The sequence below is a fragment of the Emydura macquarii genome, unplaced genomic scaffold, assembly GCF_026122565.2.
Source record: "Emydura macquarii macquarii isolate MOO-44397 ecotype Brisbane River unplaced genomic scaffold, CSIRO-AGI_Emac_v2 contig_1947, whole genome shotgun sequence".
Classification (NCBI taxonomy): Eukaryota; Metazoa; Chordata; order Testudines; family Chelidae; genus Emydura; species Emydura macquarii.
This window is the reverse complement of record NW_027132084.1, coordinates 2,912,347-2,936,728: the sequence shown is the minus strand read 5'-3', so window position 1 is coordinate 2,936,728 and position 24,382 is coordinate 2,912,347. Positions and strand designations below refer to the sequence as shown.

At 41.5% G+C, this 24,382-nt stretch overlaps 1 protein-coding gene across 8 annotated transcripts in view; it reads left to right on the top strand.

The window, feature by feature from the left end:
- The window catches only part of TSNARE1 (t-SNARE domain containing 1), a 565,000-nt gene that overhangs the window by 357,434 nt on the left and 183,184 nt on the right, over positions 1-24,382 (top strand). For 7 of the 8 annotated variants that reach the window (XM_067558341.1, XM_067558345.1, XM_067558343.1 and 4 more), the window contains 2 exons: positions 8,666-9,128; positions 9,740-10,632. The exons of the other annotated variant lie outside the window; for it this stretch is intronic. In XM_067558341.1, coding sequence (XP_067414442.1) covers positions 8,666-9,128; positions 9,740-10,299 — 1,023 coding nt within the window. In that variant the 3' untranslated portion in view covers positions 10,300-10,632. Of the gene's footprint in view, positions 1-8,665; positions 9,129-9,739; positions 10,633-24,382 lie in introns of those variants that run through there. 8 annotated transcript variants of the gene reach the window in all.

Sequence of the window (24,382 nt, the reverse complement as noted above, 5' to 3'; positions counted from 1 at the left end):
CTTTACATAAAACCCATGAGAGAAACACGCCGTAGCTTATCTTCAGTAGTTTTGCTGCCTCCCCTGCTGAAGTTTGTGTTTGGAGATTTGTTCAACTTGCCACAGATTTGCTAATGGAAGAGGGGCATCTGCTTCATAATGTGTGTGTGTACGTTTTAATGCTGCACTGTGAATGTAAGTGTACCTGAATGATTATGTACCTGTCCAGTAGCAGAAAGGAATAAATGGTCTAGTAGTTAGGGCACTATCTTAGGTGTGGGGAGATATGGGTTCAAGTCCTTGTTCCCCAGCAGACTTCCTGTGAGACCTGGGGTGACTCATTTAGGCCCAGATTTTTGAAGTCTTTAGGCATTGCTGAAATCCTTTAAAAATGGGATTTAGGCTTCTAAATCAGTTAGGTGTTGTAATGCTAAATGCAGCAACACCTAAATACCATTAAAATCTGGTCTATAGTGTCTTTGTTTCTCAGTTCCCCAGCTGCAAAGAAGGGAAATTAGCACTTTCCCACCTCCTATTGTGAGGATAAATGTTGTACAGGTTTTGAAGTAGTCAGATATTATGGTGAAAGGGGCCCATATAAATACCATAGATAGAAATTAATACACATACTGTCTGTATTATCTGGGTGTTAAATGAAGAGAAATAATATATTAATAGTATAGCTTATATACTTACTTGCATTGGTTCCTTGGCTGCTTCTGTAAATCAGTGTAGCTCCATTGACTTCTGATTTCTACCCTTTGAGATCTGGTCAGCTGTAACTGGACTACAAACAGGGGAAGTGGTGAGTAAATTTCTACTTGCCATGATGTGATGGGTGAAAGAGGCGCTATTGTAGCCCAGAGGCAAAACTGAGTTAATTACTTTAATGAGGGTGGTGAGTGGCTTGGTATAAGTGTGTGTTCAGCAGTGGATCGGCTTAACCTTCATAGTGGACCATGAACTGAATATGAGTCATCAATCTGGTGCAGCTGCAAAAAAGGCTAATATGATTCTGGGGTGTATTTATAAGAGTGTTGTATGTAAGACACAGGAGGTAATTATCCTGCTCCACTTGGCTCCGATGAAGGCTCAGATGGTGTACTGTGTCCAATTCTGGGCCTCATAATTTAGGAAAGATGTGGAGAAAATGGAAAGAGTCCAGATTAGAGCAACAAACCTGACTTATGAGGAAAGGTTTAAAAAACTGAGCATGTTTAGTTTTGAGAAAAGAAGATTAACTGGGGACCTGATAACAGTCTTCCAATATGTTAGGGGCTGTTATAAAGAGGACGCTGATCAATTGTTCTCCATGTCCACTGAAGGTAGGACAAGAAGTAATGGACTTAATTTGCAGCAAGGGAGATTTAGGTCAGATATTAGGAAAAACTTCCTTACTCTAATGGTAATTAAACCCAGGAATAGGCTTCCAAGGGAGGTTGTGGAGTCCTCATCACTGGAAGCTTTTAAAAACAAGTTGGACAAACACTTGTCAGGGATGATCTAAGTTTACTTGGTCCTGCCACAGTGCAGGGGTCTGGACATGATGTTCTCAAGGTCTCTTCCAAGCCTACATTTCTTTCCATTGATTCCTTCCATTTCTTTTTATTTTCTGCTAATTATTAGTTGCCTTAAATTTATTTTTCTTAGAGATGAGTAGAGGACACATTGGGGTAATTGAATTCTATCATTCTCTGAAGAGAAATGAAGGAGATAAAATGGTGAGGGTGTCATAAGTATTAGCCGTGATCACCAAGACAACCTAGGGGCACATTTCCACCATCAGGTCCTCTGACTTCAGTCCTGGTCACCCGGCTTTTCTCATTTTCACCAGTATTAGGAAACTGAGGTCGTTATTCCAAAGCACTGGAGTACTCCAAAGTCTTTCCCTGGCAGGGATACTCTGTATCTTTTGAGGCTATCTGGTATAGACAGATCTATCAGTGGACCTGGAGGCCACCAATGAAGGGCTGCCTTCAGCATATGCAAAAATAGCTAGTTGTGGTTTTTTTTAATGTTGTTCTCTTTTTGTCAAATAGACAGACAGCAGAGTAAATGAAAAAGTTCCATGAGTTTGTTATGAGCTCCAGTTTTACCTTCTCAGATTCGTGAAGTCCCTTGGCATTTTGCACCTCACAATGCAATCCATGGTTACTCATGTTCTGAAGAAAATGCCCTACTGTTCTGAAACTTGTAGGGCAGTCTTGATTTCTTTAGCTCTGTCCTTGGATATAAATTGTCGCAAATTTATTTTGTGCATACTGTGATGATGCAGTGTCATGATGCAATGAGATTACATCTTAATCCACGAGACTGCATCATGATATGCTGAGGAGTCACTAGATATTGATGCCACATCAGTGTTGCAATGCAAACATTGTAACACAACAACACAGCATGATTACTTTGTCTCTTGAGAATACAGGAGTAGGAGTGCTTGCAGGTCAGAATCCTAACTGAGGTGTAATGGCAGACAACTGGTAACTGTAATTTCTAGCATGTTGTTTCTTAGAGTTGTGTGTCTGGAGAATGAGTATGGCTGAATATGTAGAGCCCTGCGTGGATACACAAAAGTGGATCCCCACCCGATCCGCATCTGCCCCAATCATCTTACCGCTGACCAGTGTAGTCATCTGCACCAACACGTACCTGCAGCTCCGGGGTCCCCAAGTCCCTCCAGCCAGCTGCCCAACAGATGATCGGCATTCAGCGAAGCCCCACGGAACAGCTGATTGATTGGCAGCCCACAGGGGAGCCCCTCTCAAGAGCTCTTCTGTGTGGCTCCCCTGCCAGCAGCCGATCTGGTCAGCAGGGGAACCCCTCGGAACAGCTGATCGACAGCCAGCAGGGGAGCCAGTGGACTAGCTGATCGACCCCCACCCCCTGATCTCAAAGGCAGGGAAGCAGCCTCGAAGTCTTATGAGCTGCAGAGAGCCGCTTCCCCACCTTTGAGATCTGCATCTGATCCACCATCTGCCAAAAAATGATCTGTGGATATAAAGCGGATATCCGTGGATTTGCAGGGCTCTATGAATATGCTTCTTGTTTTAGTAATTAGCACTGATTAACTGTTTTATTTGGGGGATTTCAAAGCTGCTCTGTAGTGGTTCTGTTTATGAATGCAATGAGAGCTAAATAAAAAGTGCCAACATGGACTCAAAACATTGCAATGGTTCTAAGCAAACTACACTACAACAGTGATTTTGTAATTTTACAGTTAAACATTTGTTTGAATCTCTTCCCCAGAAGTAGGAATAAAACTCTCCCACCATCCAAAATTCCCATGGTTCCAAGTCATGACAGTCCCTTTAACAATGAAATCACCCAAAATGTACTGAATCACTAATTAATGGATTTATTGTTTCATGTCTTGCTTACTGTAACAGCGTTCTTTATATTCTCCCAAAGATGTTCCTATCCTAACTCCTTTCTGCTCTCCAAGCTGAAGCGTTACTTCTCTGTACACACTAACACAATCACACTAGCCCCTTTCAAAAGGTCTAGTTATCTCCCTCCCCTCCCACGTACGTGCACAACTGATGTCCTCACCTTCCAGGCTCTTCAATCCTCTCACATCTCATTCTCTTGATCCCCTCTTCTGCTTCTGCCATCTCATCTCTTTCCCAGTATCCCCAGCTCTTTCCTCTCCTCCTGGACTTTTCTCAATCCCCCATTTTTTTTTTCATTTTCAAGGTTGACCTTTTGCTGCCATCATCACTGCAACCTTAAATGGTCTGTTCACTTGCTTCAATCCCACTAATTTGTTTGTCCTATGGAAGTCAAAATCCACCTTTTCAGGATGCTTACATTCGTGCCCTACTGCCTATTTTCCCACTTCCTAACACAATTCCTTGATGCCATTCCTTGTCCACTATCCCTGCCTACTCTTATACTTTTTTATTGTAGCAATGTACTGTGAACTGCAAGGTATTTTGATATGAACAGTGGCTTTTACAATTAAATTGTATTGTGCTTTAACTTCCAATGACAAATAGGTTGGAGCAGGTGGTTCTGATAAAAAGTGTGCTTTTTTTTCAGTCTACTCCAGTGGCTGCATATGAAAGATGGGCTGAGATTACAGATTTGAGAGTGTTTTATTCTGAAGCAGTTTCTGTCTGTATGTGTGTTTTATTTTATTTTAATGCTGCCCATTACAAAACAGCTGCTTACCACTGGAAATGGTATTCGAGTCAGCTGCCGTCCAAGTGATAAATGAGATGAGTGAACGTAGGAACTTAACCTCACCAAGGTCTGAGCCATAACATTTATTTAAACCCATCTTTTTCTCTAAGCAGTGGATCTGTGTGATCAAATATTTATTGGACTATGATTTGTTTGGGGCTTTCAGAAAACACTTGTGCATGATAAGGTGCAATTGTACAGGAAAATTCTGATTGCACTGAAGCATCTTTTCATTCAGACTATTAGGGGAGATGATTTCTGTAGCTAGGTGTTAGTTAAATCATCTTCATTTTTTAATCCCGGACAGTGGTATGTTTACAAGAAACAAACTTTGTCCATCAGATGTCTTGGCCCAAATGACTCTGTGTTCTCATGAGAGAAATGTACTGTGTGGATTGTATGGCAGGACATGTCAATGAAGCAGAGTCTGTTATCCAAGGCCTAGAGTGAATGCAACCCGATGCATACTGGGCATGGTAACGTAAGGATGTAATCGTTTCATGTAATCTAAATGTCTCATGGTTGCATATTTAGGAACTTCACCTTTTGTAAGGAACGGTCCTCCCATTAGCCCTCAGTAGAGCAGGCAAATCAACCAGAGAGCTGCAGGAAACAGATGGCGTAGTAGAGTTAGGTGTGTTGGCAAGGCCATTTTGAAGTCATCTCCTCAGTAAGGGGTGATTCTTGGTTTAAAATATCAGACCAGACATTCTTCATTATATTTAGACTGAACCATTTGACCAGAAGGGAATTATAGACAGTATTGTCACGCTGACTCAGATCTAGAGTATTTGTGGAGTTCATGTGAGGGTCCCTGCTGCTGATAGGGGTTCAGAGTTTACACAATGTGTTGTCTTATGCATGTGTGAAGGAGTGTGTGGTACATGTCCACATGCACGGGTGAATGTGCATCTTTTTTTCCACCTGGATATTTATATTCAATATACTGACTAAGCCCCCAACCCTACTTTGCTTCTCTGACATGCCCAGGAGGTATAGATATAATAATTGCTAGCTGAGGCTACACTGCCAATACTTCTTTCCTAGCAACACACTATGGCCTGTTGCATTTCCCAAGCAGCTGAAAGAAAGAGTTTATTTTTTGTTATTGGCCAGCTATAGGATAGAGTTTGGAGAGCCCGGTTCTTAAAATCATCTCAAATGTTCATGAAAGTGCTTTATTTAAAAAAAGGGGGAAAAAAACCATTAACTGTATATTAATGTGAGCTAAAAATGTCCAACATATGTATGTTTTAGCCTTATGACCATGCAGTTATACCTTCTTACTTTGTGATCTTCTCATATCTTGTAAACTCAGCAGGATGGAGATTCACTACTGTTTGGACGAGGGATCTTCAAGATGCATGGCGCATATTATGATGAGTCATGTTAGGAGGCAGTCCTTTTCCCTCTGACTCAGTACCGAACCAGTGTCCCAGTACTTTGTTAGGGGCTCTGCTTCTGGAAAATGGTGCCTTTTAGAGGAGATGGAAAACAAAAGTCTTGATCACTTATGGTGATTAAAGAGCCTGTGGCAAATTTTGCAACCATTTGTGTATTAATTACCTAAGAGAGAGAATCTAGAGAGCCTAAGGATCTGATTCTGATCTCATGTACACAAATGTAACTTGGAACTAGTGCCACTGAAATCAGTGGAGTTACACCAGTGAAACACTGATGGAAAAGAGCTAGGAATCAGGCTTTAGGAATCTAACCATTTCCTGCACTGCTGGAAAATCCTTGTGTCTGATTTTCATTTATTTTAAGATCCCCTTTCTCTGCTAGAGCATTGCAAGTGTAATTGAGGATTAAGCCCTCTGAGTGCAACAACATCAACTTACAGTATATTTCCATTACTACTAATATTTGGTATATTTATTTTGGTAAACTTTTATATTTTCCAAACCAATAAACTATTGTCCCAGATTTTCAAATACACTAAAGCCCCTTTACATCACCTTGGCTGTAGGGCTTATTTACATGAACATTTACTCTGTGGCAAGCTGGAGTGTAAATCTAGCCAGCACTAGCCTGCCATGCATTGTGTCCCTGTGGATCTTGCTGATGCACACTGGTAGTTCCCTACTACACTTTGATCTATTCCCATTTCAAAGCAAGGTAGATCGAAGCACACTAAGGAACTGTTAGTGCATTTCAGCACGGTCCAGATGGACACTTAATGCAAAACTCCAACTTGCCGTGACCTAAATGTTCATGTAGACACACCCAGAATCTAAATGAGAGTCAGGCCCATTGACATTGAAATCCATTGTTATTTTACGCTCTGGTTTTGGGGCATGCTATTTTATACACAAACCAGATACTTGGTGCTAAAACCTTACTAAAATCCTGATCCTGAAGCACTAAAATCAGAGGACAGTGTTGCAATGACTTCATTGTTGTAGGATTTGGTACTAAGTTAGGTGCCTTTTTGTAATTACTGTATTGGTGTCCTAAATGAGCAACATATTGAGGAACTGACGTTATTTCATAAATATTAAAAACCATATCCCTGCTCTAATCAGACCAGAATATCAATCCATCTGCCGACCTCTGGTGTCTTGTCTGTTTCATTGTTTGACACCTAGTGCTTCAGTAGAAGCAAAATCTCCTGCTAATGCATTTAAGCCTGATGCCAAAAAAAAGAGTCCACAAGATGACTGTTTGCAGCATGAAGAAATATTTTTTCTTTATTTGTGTCAAACATACTTGCCTATCTAATAAGGCTATTGTAAGGATTAGTGAGTTAATATTTGTGCTGCTCTTTGATAAATGAGATATACTGTGTCAGTGCTAAGCATTCTTCCTAATCAATGTTGTTATTACTACCCTGTAATTTCCAGCATCCCTCTGGTTTTCATATTATGTGATAGTTAAAAAAGAGAGGAACTGATCTTTTCCCTTTAATTGTTGTTCGGAATCTGACAAATGTATCTTACTATAGGGATAACTTTAAAATGAAAATCTGATATTTTCCCCACTTTTTAAGCAGAGGCTGAAACTTGTTTGTTAAATTAAAATGTAGATCTATTTGCAACACCCTTAAAATAAAATAGAGCACTTTAAATACCAACCTCATTGGGTTACTTACAGTTTGGGGGGGGGGGGGGGGGTTCCTTTCCTTTCCTTTCCTTTCCTTTCCTTTCCTTTTTTTTTTTTTTTTTTTTTTTTTTTGGACGTGTGTTCTATAAAATTTTCACAGATCCAGAAATAGTTTGGGTCAATTAAAACAGTATAAATCAACAGTGATTCATTTGGGCCCTATTCTCCTGTCACTTGCACAAGTTTCACACAAGTGTAAGTTTAATTGACTTCAGTTCAGTTGCTCTTATTTGTACGATGTGTAAGTTAGAGAAGAAGCATGCCCTGCACCCCATAATTCACTTAATGTAACCTATAAAACAGCAGAAATTTACAGTGCTGGACACCAAACTCCTAGAGGGATGTGTGACACCTTGCGGATCAGAATCATCAGTGATAAAAAGATGGTGCAAGTTACCATTAATTTGATCAGAAAACAGGTGTAATTTGTAATGTTTTAATAATGAGAAACTCACATACAGAGAGGCTCAAAGAGAAAGCTGTGGCAGGAAAAGCAATCAACAAGGAGGTAAATCATTCCATTCTTCTTACCCATCTTACACCCGCTTTATCTTGAATCCTTCTATTGCTTTTCTTGCTACATCTCTTCTCCCCTCTTGTCCCACGTTATATCCCCTTTCTTCTGGCTACCCAATTGGTCTAAGTTACAGTTACATCCATTCCGTGACCAATTTACACCCCCTCTTACCTCATTGCTGAATTGGTACCAGGACTTCTATGAGCATTGCCCCTGCTGACTGTAGTTCCAGCAGTGTAACTGAAGAACAGACCCCTGGGGATAATTCTGCACTGGAGTAGCACAAGATGATGTAATGGACCTATGCCTTCAGCTATTTTGTGTCACTCTCGTGCCGCGAAACCGTTGCAAACCCTGCATTACCAGCTAGATAAACCAGATGAACAGCAATTTTACCCCATCGGGCTATACCAGTGAATCTGGCCCCAAATGTCTCTCCTGTCTCTCGTTTGCATGATTCTTACCATGTGATGCTATTAACCTGCTTTTTTAAGCTGCCAGATCTCTAACATGCGGACTCTATAGGCTTGCTTCTGATAGCACTTGCTTTTGATAGCACATCATAAATAAGGAGCGGCTTTAGTGAAGTCAACAGGGTTAAACTGTTATAAAAACGTAAGTGAGATCAGGGTCAGACTCTAGGAGGGTGATTCTCCTTTGGTGTAACTCCGGTAACATCAGACCCCACTGGATACTATTGTGTTGGTCATTGTCATTTCTAGCAATTACACATCCATTTACTTTGCCACATTATGCCCCACTGCATTAGCAGGCATTGACCACCATCACAGTAGCATGTGTATTACATGAGAGTATTTCAGTGTGTAGTGGTCCTGATGAAAATCCAGCATCAAATTGCCCCTTCCTGTTTCGTTTTTTGCAAAGAGGAGCAGATTTAAAATGGCTGCTGGTCCCCGGAAGAGGAAGGAAAAGTTTTCTCCTGTAGAGCTTGAGATTTTGGTGGCGGAGGTGACCAAAAATCACGCTAGTCTCTATGGGAGTGAGAGAGTCAACCTGAGCCAGCCGGAGAGGGAGAAGATATGGTGCAGCATTGCCAGGAAGATCAATGCCGTCGCTAGGTCCCCCAGGACCACTCGTGACCTCCGGAGGAGATGGGATGACATGAAGAGGCGCACCAAGGAGAAGCTGGTGGAGATGAGTCACTCAACGGGGGAGTCCAGGCATGATACTGTGCTGGTGCGGATTTTGGAAAGCCCTTTGATTGGGCAGGAGGAGGCCATTAAAGAGTCTGAGGCCAGAATGGTGGCAGAGGAGGAGGATGGTGGTGGTGGTGATGATGATGTTATGCACATTGATGACCCTCACATAACTCTGGAGCTTCAGTCAGGTAAAGAGTCTTAAACAAAACCATTCATCCCATTCACACACATCAGCAGACTGGGGAAAGCTGGGGCAGAAGGGGAAGGTGAAGAGCCTTTCTCTATAACATTATCTTTGGTGTCTGTGGAGTGATCTCCACAGCAACAAGTGAGACTGCTACGGCCACCCCTATGGCAAGAGAGCACTCTGCAAATGAAATCTCAGATCCAAATATGCAGAACCTCTCACACAACAGCATTTGTTCCTGGAGTCTTACATTTCACCCCTGCCTTGCAAGACAGGGATGTCTCCTTATACAGGATACTCAAAATAATTCACCTGCAGAGCAGGAGATCATCTACAAGACGTGAGGAATTTTAATGTTCCAGGACCTTATCACCTAACATTTCAAATGAAACAGTTACAAGAGAGAGACAGAGATCCCTCTGGTTCATAAATACAAAGCACAAGATCTATTAAGACATTCACATGTACACACTCAAACTAATAACCCTTTCCCAAGCTCATATGCACACCAACACAGCATACATCATTATTTTAGCGTATTAACGAAAGGGGCTGCTTTCTATGTTGCTAAAGTGTAAAGAACTCATGTTTTGATATTTTGATCCCCCACAGATGAGGAGGAGGAAGTGCCTGGTTGCACATGGGTGCCTTTGAGGACTATTGAAATGCCTATGCCAGCTGAGACAGATGTGTTAGAGCAGCGGGGGGCACTGCACACCTCAGCTTCCTCCCCCACCCCACCTTCCTCCCCACAGATGCAGCAGCAGACGGCCTATGGAAGGCGGTCATCCCAGACTGCCCGGCATCCTAAGAGGAAGTATGACGTCTCAGAGTTTGAGAAGCAGCTGATGGATGCCCATCTCCAGCAGAGCACCCTCTTGTCCTCCTGGTACCAACAGCAGAGCTCCCTCATGATCCAGCAGAACCTCATCTTGGAGAACTTAGTGGAACAGAACAAGAGATTGGCGGACAATGTTGAGTTGCTCAACCGGACGCTGGAGAAGCTGGTCGACTCCCAGCATCCACATAGAGAGACAGTACATTTTGTGCAAGACTGCACCTCTGGGACTTCTGCCCGTCTGCCCTCCCGGATAGCCAGTAGCGAATCTGTGGGGCAGCCAGGGATTGAGGTGTTCTCGGGAATGATCTTGAAAGTCGAGGAGGAGATCTAAATAGAAACACACAGTCTTCTCAAACGCCAGTTTCATATTTTTTTAAGGACAGTTCTCTAAAACAAACACTTTTTATGGTGGGTCAAAATTCCTCATGTTTTTAGGTCACAGTAAATGCTACAGTAGCTCTTTTCTTAGTGGGTCAAGATTCTTGGGTATATTCTACTTATAGCCATTTTTGGTTGCCTGGTATGGGACAAGATATCATTCTTTTGTATAACCAGCAGTGCTGTCCATTTATGAGAAACAATTTTGTATCAGTTCTTTTTATTGTGAAAGGTATTTTTCTTACATAAATCCAAAAAATATAAAAATAAACACTGTTCATATTTATCTTTACTCTTAAGAGTCTGTCCCCCACGGATATTATTCTTTTACTGAACCTTTTTTGGGAACAGATTTAAAGAAAAAAAAGAAACCATTGCTAACGCTGTAGAAAGTTAGGGCCTGGTTCTGCTTCCACTGATGTCAAAGAGAAATTTGTCATTGACACTGATGGAAGCAAGACAGAGCTTTTATCGCTATTTGGATTATGTTTGCTGATTTCAGTGTTGCCAGCTTGCACCAATTTTATCATGAATCTCATGATATTTATGTTTTTCTGAAAGCTCTAGCTCTTGGAATACATGAGCATCTGAGTTTTCCTTTTAAAAACTGTTAATTTCTAGTCCTCATGGTTTCAGAGAAAAGACTGAAAACATAATGTGGCTCCAGAGAAAGAGAACTGTTGAGGTTGGCAATACCGCGTACCAAATCAGAGTCATGGTCCATGTAGTCCAGCATCCTGTCTCCAGTGGAGACTAATACCAAATGCTTTATGGGAAGGTGCAAGAAACCCCACAGTGGCAGATGTGGGATAATCTGTCCCCCATGGAGATCTCATCCTGATCCCTAATATTTAGAGAATGGCTTATGCCACAGAGCCTGAGGTTTAATATCCTTCCAAGCCTTTTTGTTTGCATTAAGTATTATAACTGTGGATATTCTTGTTATCCAGATAAATAACCAATCCGTCTTCAAATCTTGCTATGTTTTTGGCATCAACAACATCATATACCAATGAGAGCCTTTTAATTATACGCACTGTACAAAAGTATTTCCCTTTATTGGTTTGGAGTTTGCCACCTTTCAGGTTCATTGGACATCCTCTTGTTTTTATGTTTGAATTGGTTTCCTTCCTTTCCAAAGCATAATCCAGCATGAGGATGTGTGAAAATCTGCTAGGGCGCACCAAAGCAGTTTATTAAGAATAATGCTACTCTCTGCCCATGCAAAGGGTAAATGGATCTAAAATCTCCATTAAAGAAATAACCAAATAAAATTCTTGGTGAGAATTAACACAGTTCAATTACAAAGTCTTGCCAGAATCTCAGTTTTTTTTATCTACTGCAAAGAGTTAACTCAAAAACAAATGGTGCTTGACTATAGAACCCACACCCCAACCCCTCTGTTGATCTCAAAATCCATTTTAACATTTGCAAATCCAAAGGCAGTTATCTGAAATAACTTGATGCTTGGAAGGATTCACCTTCCCTGAATGACTTTGGCTAAGTCAGTTATTAGGGCTACAATGTAGCCCTATTCACGTTTACACTCACGCAGCTTTAAACCCCTCTAACAGTATAAACTGACCTTAAAGTGAGCATAAATATAATATACACCCACTTTAGGGTCTGTTTTCGCTGGCAGAGTAGTGTAAAGGGTCCTTAGTGTCAAAAGAGAAGCACAGCCTGCTTCTTTTATTCCCTCTTGCTGTAAAGATTATACTATTTTCTGTAGCATAAGCATCTTACAGATAGCACAATAAATTATTTTCTTTCCTTTTTTTCCCCCGTCTCGTATATTCATAAAACACCCAGTGAACCACGTAAGTTCCCTCGGAGTGTAATACACTTTAAAATCAGTGCACAAAAAATGAAATTTACATATTATAATTAACATTTTATATAAAAAGCTGGAGGTTTACATTTAATTGTACGTTTGTAATGTATTAAACATAAAAGACTTAAAATGTATATAAATTTAATGAATGTGTTTGTGATAATCTTCTGTTTCTGATATTGCCCTTCTTTCCCCAAGAAACACAAGCATTTTACAAATTGCTCTGTAAACTAAACGTAGAGATCACTTTTACCAGCACTGAAATTTCATCCTCATTGGAGGTGAAACTGTAGCAACTGTTTCAGGATAAATCTCCCAGTGGCCATAATGATGGTTAGATCAGGTTCTACTAGCACACAATATCATTAGAAAACAGTTTAGTAAAGGAAGAAAAAAAATCATACCATATCCAGATGAAAAACCAGGGGAATTTGTATTGATGGAATGTAATTACCCATGCTGGAGTGAGCCCAAATAACGGTATCTCCAACAACACAGTACCCCTGTGGCTTATACAGAAGACTGCCTTTTATTCTTTCTTTCTGAAGCGTTTAGATGTGCCTTAGAAATCTCCCATTCACATACCCACAGGCCCCATGGTTCAGTGTGGAAAGTAAAGTACAGGCCATATTCACACTGTCACAAGAAAATAATTATCTCGTCAAAAAAACTTTGCAGCCAGAAGGTATTCTGCTTCAGCTAAATTTTTTAAAGTTGAGGTAGCTAAATCCATATTTTGGACTGGCCTTATTTTCAGATATGTTGAGCACGTACATTTTTCATTGGCTTTGGTGGGAGCTGTATGTGATCAGAACCTCTGGAAATCATTTTGCTGCCACCAGCCATTTTGTTTTGTTTCCTTGCCCTGCTGAGCCCCACCTTCACCTGTCTCTTGTTCTCCAGCTTTCTCCACAAAGGGGAGTGGATAATATTACAGGGCATGCTCTCTGCAACCATCCATAGAGCAGGGAGGGTTGGTTAGCCTGGGGGGGGTTGGTTAACCTGACCTGGCACTTGTAGCCATGGAGTTGGGGAGGAGCCAGAAACCTGGGATGGTGAGGCATGCTGCCTAGAGAACAACACAGCAGCTGAGGCCAGGAGAGCCAGCAAAAAGAAATGCTGACGTTTCCTTGGAACACATAGGGGAGGGTTAGGAAGCTTTATGCTGGACTAGATCATGGGAGCAGGGCCTGGAGAGAGGAATCTGGATGTCTGCAGAATACAGTAGGGAGGGAAAATCCCTCCTCAAAAAAAAATCACTGTAGAAAATAATCAACACGTTTTACATCAATGAGCATTTTCAACTATGAGCCAGCCAGCTATAGGTGTGTGGGATAATGTGAAAGTGCAGGGATGGGAATGAAGGATATTGTGTAACAACAGGATAAAGTAATGTTGCAGGGGAGCTTTGAGGTTATTGCTTCACCATTTAGTCTCATTCTACCCCAGAGTGTATGTGGCCCTTCGTAGTGATGATAATATCTCACCGATTTTTAATTCGTTAACATTTATAAAGTGTTTTGGGAAATTAATGCCCAGATATTGCAGTGACTGATGCTTTATAGATACCTTGATAGATTGTTGTTGCAATATATGTGAACCCAGACACAACACTGCGGTGTTGCCAGTTCTTCTGATTTTATCTTGAGCCTTGTGAAATCCAAATATTTTTCTTGAATCCATGGCTTCTAGAGTCACAGGATTACATGGGAATCTCAGCTCCCATTTTAAACCAAACAGTTATTTTCTAGTCCTTATCATTGCAGAGAAAAACTTGAAAACATGACCTAAATGCTCTCTAAATTTCAAAAAAATGGAAGACAAAATAAAAGAAACCAAATTGTATTATTCTGAAAAAAATTCCGTGATTATTAAGCATTCCATTGTGCTCACAATGGCATGCTATTGTGCACTCAAACGTGGAAATCATTACATGGCCTTAATACGTCTGTCGATTTGAGAATTTTATCCTATGCCCACTATTATATCATACAGGTGTAAAGTTTGTTTGCATGCAGAATAACAACTGCATTTCATTCACTCTTTGGGTTCTTTGCAGGTTGCATTATAAGAGGGACATCTCAAACCTCTACTGACCTGTAGATTCTCATATTGTTATTGCTGAAGCTTGTTCAACAAGGAGGCTGCTGAATTTGTAGCCTAGAGCAGTTGCTTTATTGTTGTCATTCAGGAAACCTGGATTTGATTCCTCCGCTTCTCATATTCCACAAGCCAACAAGGGATGTGGAGTCAGTCCAGGGCATTGAGATGATGTAATACCTTGTGACACGCAGGAATGATTCCTCTTCTGCGGATGACTGGGTGACGTTAATTAATGAACTCCAGAGAAAGAGGAATGGCAACCAAGATGCAGTCTCTCTAAGGGTTTGTAAGATGGAGGATAGAGGTAAATCAGCAGATTGCCCAGGGTTCCAGGCAGCATGGAGAACGTACTCCTTTGCCCATCTGGAAATATAACCTTTAGCCATATCCAGGAGCAGATTGAATTCTGGGTCCTGAGGTAAGGAGAGGGCTTAGTTGTGTCAGTGATTCAGCAGCTGGTGGTAATGTAGCGCCGCTGCCTCAATTGTCGGAAAGATCAAAGCTTTGGAAGTGAAAGGAAAAAGCCATCCAGGGCACGCTTCGTGGATCGGATTCTCTGAATCAAGCTGTGAGGAACAGTTTTCCCATAGGACAGTTGTGAAGGAGGGGGAGAGGGCAAAATTTGGTGGCTTTGGATACCATGCATATTTAATTCACTTCCTCCTTAATTTCTCTTCGACACTCAATTTGGAAACACTTTTGGCCATGCAGCACAGATGAGAATAAAGCCAGTTGAGTTGCACTGGAGCTTCTTATCCAGGTGAGCATCTCTCGCTTCCTCGTCAGTTCCGTGAACACAGAAGTAATGAAACGCCTGCAGTGCCTGCCCGGCTTAGAGGTATGGTACTGCATGACACCCACATGCATCCATAAATGTCACCATATGCTCTCAGTGGCTGCCAGGAATTATAGTGCTCCTGCCACATCTATCCACCGTTTTATCTGATTACACTGACTACAGAGAGAGAGTGAGTGTATAGGTTTATCACTTCACTCAGGCCTCCCTTGTATTTTAGCATCAAAAGCTAATTAGAACTGAACCAAAGAAAAAGGTTGTTGAATGAATGTTCTCAAGCAGCTCATAAACTTCCTGAGCATGCACTTTGTTTGGATAAGTAGCAAAAATATCAGCAGCATTGCTTTTGAAATCCAAGAACCAAGTTTTGCCCTAACACATACCCACACTGCAATCAGTGGAAAACAAGCATGCATCCATATGGCAGAATTTTGTCTGAAAACTGGAGACACAGTGGTCTGTCTGTATAATATATCTCTTCATCGCCATAGTATTTGAGCACTTCATGTGCATTAAGTAATCTGTCCTCACAACAGCCCTATCAGGTGAGAAAGGGCCATTCCAGTTTTACACCTGGAGAAAATCTGGGGCAGAATCATAAATGGATGCTCAGATCCTCTGACTCCCAGTCTACAACTTTTCCTGGAAATGAGATGTACATGTTTAATGGCGAGAATAATTAACCATTGGAACAGTTTTCCCAGATCATGGTGGATTCTCCATCGCTGACAATTCTAAAATCAAGAGTGGATGTTTTTTCTAAAGTATGTGAACTAGTAATTATTGTGGGGAAGTTCTAAGGCCTGTATGATACCGGATGTGAGACTAGAGGGTCACAGTGGTCCCTTCTGGCCTTTGAATTTATGGCTTGTAACACCATTCTTCCTCCGCACTGGATAGGTCTACTCCACTTGGTAGAGTGGCCTGTGCTGGAGCTGTAGGGTAAGATTTCCAAAAGCTCTCAGCAATCGTCTAACTATCCTCCCACTGACGTCACTAGAAGGCAAGATCTTCACCCCCCCACTGGCCCTTTTCACCAAGTAAAAGGGCACCTAAGAGCCCCAATTCCAGCTGAGAAAGGATTCCTCCAATGAAGGCACTTCAGAAGACAGCCCCGGCATTGCCTTCCAAGGATCCCCTGATCTGACCAGGCCTGTCAGGGGCAAGACTGGGGTTGGAAAGGGTGGGGTCTCAACACATAGCAGTGCTGCAATTCTAAGCAGCTCTGTGGCCCATAGGGTGGCGCTGGGAGTCTGCTGGACCTTAGACAAGCCTCCTAGGTTGTCTAATTTATATCAAGGACCCTTCTGGCATTGGGAACGTAGGATACTAACATGTCACTTAGAATGGAAATCTGAAAAACAAACAATACAAGCAGCAGTGTGAATGACTGGATGACTCAGTGTATTGGTAGTGGTAATTCAGAGCTTTCTTCCCTGGGTCATTGCTTTAATTCTAGTCTGAATCAGTGGAGGTGCAGAATTCGTATCATCTGAGGGCAGCCTGCCGGTCCATGTGAAATGAGATAGTGGGTCTCAATCCAGTTCTCATGGAAGAGATGTCCATATCTTAAAACCCACCACCGCAATTATCATTAAGGCCACATCTATGCTACAGCCTTTTCCCAGCACAGTTGTATTGGTCAAGATTGTGAAGAGCAGTGACCTCGGACTGAAATAAGCTGTGCTGGCAAAAGTATAGACAAAGTTTTACCAGCAAAACTTCCACTTTGCCAGTATGGCTTATTACACCTAGGAGCGTGTGTGCGTTGAATAAGCTGTGCCGGCAAAAGCACAGTTTTGCTGGGGTAAGCCGTGTCCACACTAGGACCTCTATGGCAGTCTAGCAGTCTCTCCATGGAGCTATGGAGATTGAAATACTCCTTCATCTCCCCCACTCCTTGGCAGGAAGCAGGGTGCGGGAAGTTTAATGCAGCTATTGCCCTGCCATGCTTCTTCAATAGATAGAAGACATTGTTACCACGGCTGCAAACCCAGTGTTTTTCACAGCAGTGAAATGCCTCTCGTTTTGTTTTCTCTGAAAAATCACCTTTCACCATTGGGTCATTGGAGACGTTTATTTTAAACTAAAAGGATGTTATTAGCAACGAGGAGTTGAAAAAATGGAGAAAAAAAATTAAATCGGTACTTAACAGATTCCCTCTTTTAATGAGAATGATTACCACTTAGAATGTACACAGGGGACATGTGAGTATCATATGCACCAGTTAGCAAAGCTAAACATTGAGGAGAAGCAGCAGGGCTACACAAGAACGTAGGATTGGATGAGATCTGGGACATCATGTTCAGTCCCCCACTATCACAGGCAACCTAAGTTGCAGGCGAGGGGTATGTTTTATTTTTTAGCTTTTGGTGGTTTTTTGGTTTGGCTTGGGATGCTTGCTAGGCTGCTGAGGGAAATCTGCTTTGACGTCTGAGATCCTGTAGCTATTCATTCACAGGTCATTCTGTAGCCAGCTGAAAAGTATTGACTACAACTCCCAGGACCCATTGCTCTGAAAGAGACCTGACGTCTGCTCCTGCTCCCATTAACTTCAGGAGTTCAGGACCAAGCCCCTCGAGTAAGTCATGTAGTCTAATCCCCGTTGCTTGTAGCTGGCTTGATTTTATTATTCCTCATCATGCCTGATTGACGGCTGTCAGTAGGTTGGAGCCCTTGTAGTGAAGACGATTCTTTATTTTCCTTTGGCAGCTTGATCCATTGTCTGAAGTGCTCTTACGGCAGCTTTTTCTAAGCATTTTTTCTAAGAGTTAAACTAAATTTTCTCTACTGCAGTTTTAGCCCTGCACGTCTTATTCTGACCCCGCTAACTAATGAGTCTCCGTTTTTACATTCCTTTGAGTTCATAGGCAATTAACCTGTTTTTTCTTCAGATATTTTTTGAGCCTTTCCATATGTCAACATATTTTATTTTCCAGACCTTTTAGAAATTTGGTTTCCTCCCCTCTGAAATCCATCTGGTTTGTCCAGTAATCACACCACCAAGAGAAGCTTGGATGTAAGGCAGGAAATCAAAGGGGAGAAATGCAGGCTATTTATGGCAGTTTTACATAGATGTATAAATTGCAACACGAAAAAAATCCAATAGACCACATAGTCTGCTAGCCAGTCTTCATAAATGACCGATATCAGATGTTGAAGCGATAGTAATGCAATACTGGGTCTGATTCTCATCTCACTTGCACTGGCATACATTAGGAGTAATGGCACTGAATTTAGTGGGGTAAAACCAGTGTGAGCAGAATTAGACTGATTAGATGTAACACTATAAACTCCTATCATGTATCTAATTATAAAATAGTATTCCATGACCAAATTCTATCCTGAGGTGTATGCCTATGTGCAACTCAATTTCCAGTCAGTGAAAATTGTGTGCACACATCCATGACCAGATTTTTTCCCTGTGAAGGAGTTATCTTTCTGACCTCAGCTGGTGATCTTATACCCAGAAGCACATAGAGTGAGAGAGCCTTTATAACTGTTGTCTTTGTAGCATAACTGCAGATGCTGTCAATAGTCATGTGTGCCCAATATTCTCTTGAAACTCACTATGTTTTTGTTTTATTTTTCCCCCAGTAGCATTAAGCCATCAGACCACATCAGTGGTTCATTTTTTTCCCCCCAGTCCCAGGTCTGTGAGGTCTCCTGGGATCACGTCTTACATAGTTTTTCTGGCCACGCAGAAAATTGCTTTTCAGGGTGAAAAGCTGTTTTCCTCGCTTGGTTTTCCACTCAGATCTACTTCAGATTGGGGAATGAACATGATGAATTGATACCAAAATTTGTCTGTTTGTAATACTCAGTGAGAAGGAAATCCCGTTACCCACTTCAATCCTGAAGCCTGTTTCTCATATCCAAGCCCGGGACACAGCCCTAATTTTTACACACTAAAGTTCTCCTGGTGTTTAGATCCATATTAAGGTTGGGATTTACATCTAACAGAATTAGAGGGAACATGAATGTGCTCTTGCACTTTTGGAAATCCCATTCTAAAAGAGGAAGAAAGCGGCTTATAGTAGTCTGCCATTTCCCATGCGGCCCATGAAACAGGCCATACCACTAATACCAGACAGACTGCTCCCTCCCAGATGGAGGCTCAGAAATGCCTGTTCTAATTTGGAGATGGGCCCAGTGCAGGGTCATTATCTGTTCCTGATGAACAAGGAGTTAGATCAAGCTCAGCTCCTCCCTCTCCTTGTACAGGTGCTTAGGGGAATGGCTGTAAAGTGACTGATTGAGTGAGAGAGGGGGAGCTCCACACCCTGGATCAGAGTATTGGATTGAATCCAAAGTTTTCTATTGTTGCCTAAAATTAGGAGGCAAATACCATTGTTTGTATAATATGGGTTGGGCTCGCCAGTTGCTCTGATCAGAAAATGATACGGTTCTTGTCCTAGAATCAGGCTACGTAGAGTTTTGCAAGGACCTTTGGGATATATGACAAGGACATTTACACTAAGAACAAAATATAGCCTTAAAGACTTTTATTGAGTTAAAATGGAGTAATAATCAAATGGAAAAATAATCAATCAGAATTGCAAAGGCAATAATATTATTCTAGAGATACATGTGGTATTATATAGTATAAAGCTTTTTAGTTTAACATACTCACACCCTTCCTTGATAACCTGGTGGCAAGAGTCAAAGGACCAGCCTTGCATCTCGCATGCCAAAAGAGCCCAATGGTTCAGGTTCCTCTATTCTCGAGTGGGAGATGAAGAGCTTAGAAGCTAGAGAGCTAAAAGCTATCGAAAGACTATGGAACCTAACTTAGAGTTTGACTTAATTAACTAAAGAAATAAGAACTATAAAACTAGAAACAGTGGAGAACTAGAGAGAGAGAGATAGAACTAAGACTAAGAAAAACTGTAGATAGATCTAAGAGCTACTAACTTAACACGGTGGGTTGCCCCTCTTATAACCTGAGCACTGTGTGCCCTCCTTCCATGTCCAAACTTAACTTCCTCACCCACAAAATATCAGGATATACTTACTCTGTAGGCTGGCATGTTTGTATTAATGACATAGTCATATCTATAAAGGACCATTAGCTCATTCTCACCTCTGTTATTTCTGGCCTAACCAGTTAATTCCATGTTCTTTGTGGTCGACCTGTTAAGTTTATAGAGGGCATGAATTTAAGTAGCCCCCTACTGTAACCCATCCTCAATTATCTAGAATAAAGTTCACAAGTGTATAGATACTTTATGCTTTAGCTCATCATCACTTATCTTTGTTAAAGATCCCGAATATGTATGCTAATTTGCCTTAGGTCATCATACAGGATGTGGCCAGTAGGTTTCTTGAGTTACAGCCATAATACTCTAAAACAAATCTATAAACCTATTGTAATAAAACAAGCAATTAAATCCATAAGAAAAGATATATATTCAAGCAAGCAGGATAGTCCTATGGGCTGCACCATTTACTTTTTTTGCTAATTTATGTTGCTTTCTTGTCCTAAGCCCTATTCCTTGTGGAGAAGACCCTTCCTGATTGCCTCTCTGTTTTGTTCTGCTGTATCATTCTACCAGTTCACAGATCTGAAACAACCTGCCAGATCCAAACAAACCTCAACTTTAAAGAAATTTAGCCTCAGCTTAGAATTTTGCCATGTCGCTGTATAATGGGCTGAAACAACCCCCCGTGAGACCTTTTGGGATAGTTCACTGAGCCATACAAGCACCCACTGCCTTTCCTTTATGGTGGTCATATGCCAGTTATTTTCTCTTGGCAATCAGCATGCGACAGCCCACCTTATGTGTAGCATAGATTCATGTACACTCACTTGGATTGCCAAGTGCTGTTTATTTTGGCCTCGTAAAGTCCTTCTTTCTCTTCCCAAACACAGAAAAGAGAAAAGTTGAGGGACATCCTGTAATACCAAAGCACAGGTCCCAGCTGATTTAGTGAACTAATTCCCCCACTTACATTCAATGATGTAGTCTCTGGGCCTGGGGAACTAGTAGGTTCCCTGAGCTAAAGGCTTGGTTTCCAGCAGGAGACAGAGGACTTGTCTTCACTGCAGCATTGACTCGAGTGATAACTTGAGTGATGCCCTGACTTGGGTCCCATCCAAACACATACACTGAACTTTAGTGCAGTGGTGTTTTTACCTGGAATTGGTTGGCCCATCAGGGAGTACAGGCTACCACTCAGGTTAGCACAGGACTCCAGCTACTCACCCAGTTACTTTGTACTGTCAATCCAGTCACTCTTTGTCACATGAGTGTTCTCTCTCCTCAACTACCAATGGGGATTGAAGGTGCTCAGCCCTTGGTGGGATCTAACCCCAAAGGTGATTGGGAGAAAGGAGGGGGTGGTATGCAGCGAATGAGAGAGAGCAGGTTGCCCAAGGAGAAGTTTACAGATTGGTTAAATCCCCCTAAACCCTGTTGCTCATAAAGGAATAATGCTTGAAAGCGGATATGGTGGGACATGCGTTTGTGCCCCAGTTTTGCATCTGCAAGTCCTTTAGGCTGAAGTGAAAGGGACCATTACCAGGGAAGTCAAAAGTAATGCAAATGAGAACTCCAGGAGCGAGAAATGGATTGTAAGTGAAACAGGTTTAAACATAACCTAATTGAAATCTCGTTTTCTTTCCATTTTATTAATCATCTTCTTAATAGGATTAAAACAATTATTTTCTGTCCTTGAGCATTTTTTTCCTCCTCCGAAGAGTTCCATATTTATGTCTCCTTTTTCTCATTTTCTTTTTTGGGCTTTAATTAAAGAAACAAGGTATCTATTTCTAACCAAACTCTTCTTCCCACGGGTAATACCCCAGACAAAGAAAAGCCAGGAAGAATTTCTGCTTCTGCCTTATTAGAAGGAGAATTATTTGCTGTTGTCAGTCCCCATCCTGTGGTCAAGTGAAGCTGATTTGCTTGGGTTAGGGTTTGGAGAGATGACTTGCATTCATTGCATTAATTTCCCCAAATGTAAATCTTGAGTCAGTATTGAAACCAATAGTTACTCTGAATTTACCATCGGGAAAATGAAAGCAGAATTTGGTCCCAGTGTGACTAGCAAGAACAAAAAAGTGCTTACACTTAATTTTCAAGCACATCAGATTAAATTATCAGAAATTGGATAGCATTAAAGTTTACAATGGCCCTTAACAAGTCAGTGCTCTTTTGCAAACCGGGCTCTTGCAAATGCCATTTAGTTGATCAGGTTTTTATGGATTCTCACTTTAATGGCATTATAAACCATCCTTGCAGTGCTTCTGAGAAATGTAAATTTAATTGTTTTCCCCCTCCCCAGTAAAGGGAAAGCATTTCTATATTTAAAGAATCCCTTAAAATCTACGTGTATTTCCTCCCCTGTAGCTCAGCTATTATTGCTGTCCCGAACAGGACACTCTTTCACTATATGACCTTCTCTTATGTGTTAAAATTAATGCAAAGTAGAAAAAATAACCCTGGGCAAAGATTTAAATCAATCTGTTCCATGTTGAATAAATACAGAGAAGTCAGATGCTTGGAAGCAGTGGAAAAAATCTTTGAGTCATTACAAAACATTTAAGGGGGTGGGAGGATAAGGCCATTCCAAGTAAAGTGTTACTGAATTTGAGGTCATATTTCAGCTTTATAACATTCCAACCTGCCATTTTTTTTCCAGACCCCATTATAACTGGGTAAGTGTAAAGTAATCTCAAGTGACTCACTGTCCATCATTCTGTATATTTCCTTCCTCATTTATCCCATCTTGACATTTCAATGGCCAATCTTTTTCCAGACCTGATTGGCCTTTGGATAGGCTATGGAAAGCTGTAGGAGAAATGTTTACAATTCTGTTTATCTAAGATACTTATTTGATGGCCATCATCCAAGTATTTGAGCATCCTGACACCTTTAACATATATTCACAGTGAGAGGTGAGCATGTGCTATTATCCCCATTTTACAGAGGAGAACTAAGGCACAAGGAGACTAAGTGACTTGCATAAAGTCACTCTGGAAGCCTCTGGCAGAGCTGGTAATGGAGCCCTGTCCTCCAAGGTAAGCAGTGGACCCATGGGACAATCTTTTTTCTCCACACAGGGCAGAATTAACCTCAGTAAAGACAGTCTAGCATGCCATGCCCTAGAGCAAGTCTCACTCCTAATTCCTTTACCCTGGAGTTCTCAATCTTGAAGCCACAAATAGATGAAGAAGCATTAGGACCAACATCCATTTATTTTTGGCTAGATGGGACTATGAGCAGATGGTCCTAGCCCCTTTTTTTCTCTTTCAGAATGGCGTTGTGATATGATAGAGAACCATTGAGTTGAATACACATTGTTTCTTCGGTAGCTTTATTGACAGTTTTGGGGAAAATTTCAAAGACTCTAATGGCCCTAGAAGGTTCCATTGGGCCCCAATCTTATATGGATCTCACACCACATGGATACATCTGATCTATCCTTGATCCATACAGATCTATACATCTGATCTGTTCTTGAGTGTGAGTGTGACACCAGCAGAGATCAAACTGACCAGGTCATAGAAGGGAAAGGAAATGAATAGGGCATCACGTGCTATTTTACATATGATCCTACAAACTAGAGTGTTCTGCGTTGCTCTGGGTCACTGGAACTTCATAGACATGTTAAGTATAGATGTGAAGTTTACCTACATATTGGACCTGGGTATCTTATGCCACATGTAGGGGTCAGCACTCACATCATATTTGCAAACAGTCAGCTATAATTGAAATTAGCTATGTCCACACTGTAGCTGAATTGCTCTTCCAGTGATTACATCTTGTAGCCTTTCAGTGTGATTTTCAAAAGCAGCTATGGGATTTAGATGCCAATGCCCTTGGCCTTTATTGATGGTCAGTGTGAGATGAGCACCTTACTACTTTATCAGCTCCTACAATGCACCTTGTGCAATAGTAAAGTACCATTTATTTCAGTTTGTCTTAGCTGCTCAGCACACAAGCCTCCATACCATCAACTACACCCTAACCCGAGATCTTAGCACAATGGCCGATTATTTCCAACGCTGGAAACTTAGGCCTAACCCAAAAAAAACCATGGTGACCGCTTTCCATCTGAACAATAAAACGGCTAATACCAAACTTGTTGTGCAGTTCCACAGTGAGAGTGTCAGCCATGAGGTTAACTCAAATTATCTTGGTGTTAAACTGGACCAGAATTTGACATTCCGACAACACCTTGAGAACACCTGTGATAAGCTCAGGTCTTGTGACGTGCTTATTAGGAAACATCATGGGGCTCCAGTCCATGGACCCTACGAACCGCAACAGTTGCCTTGGTACATTGTGCAGTTTAATA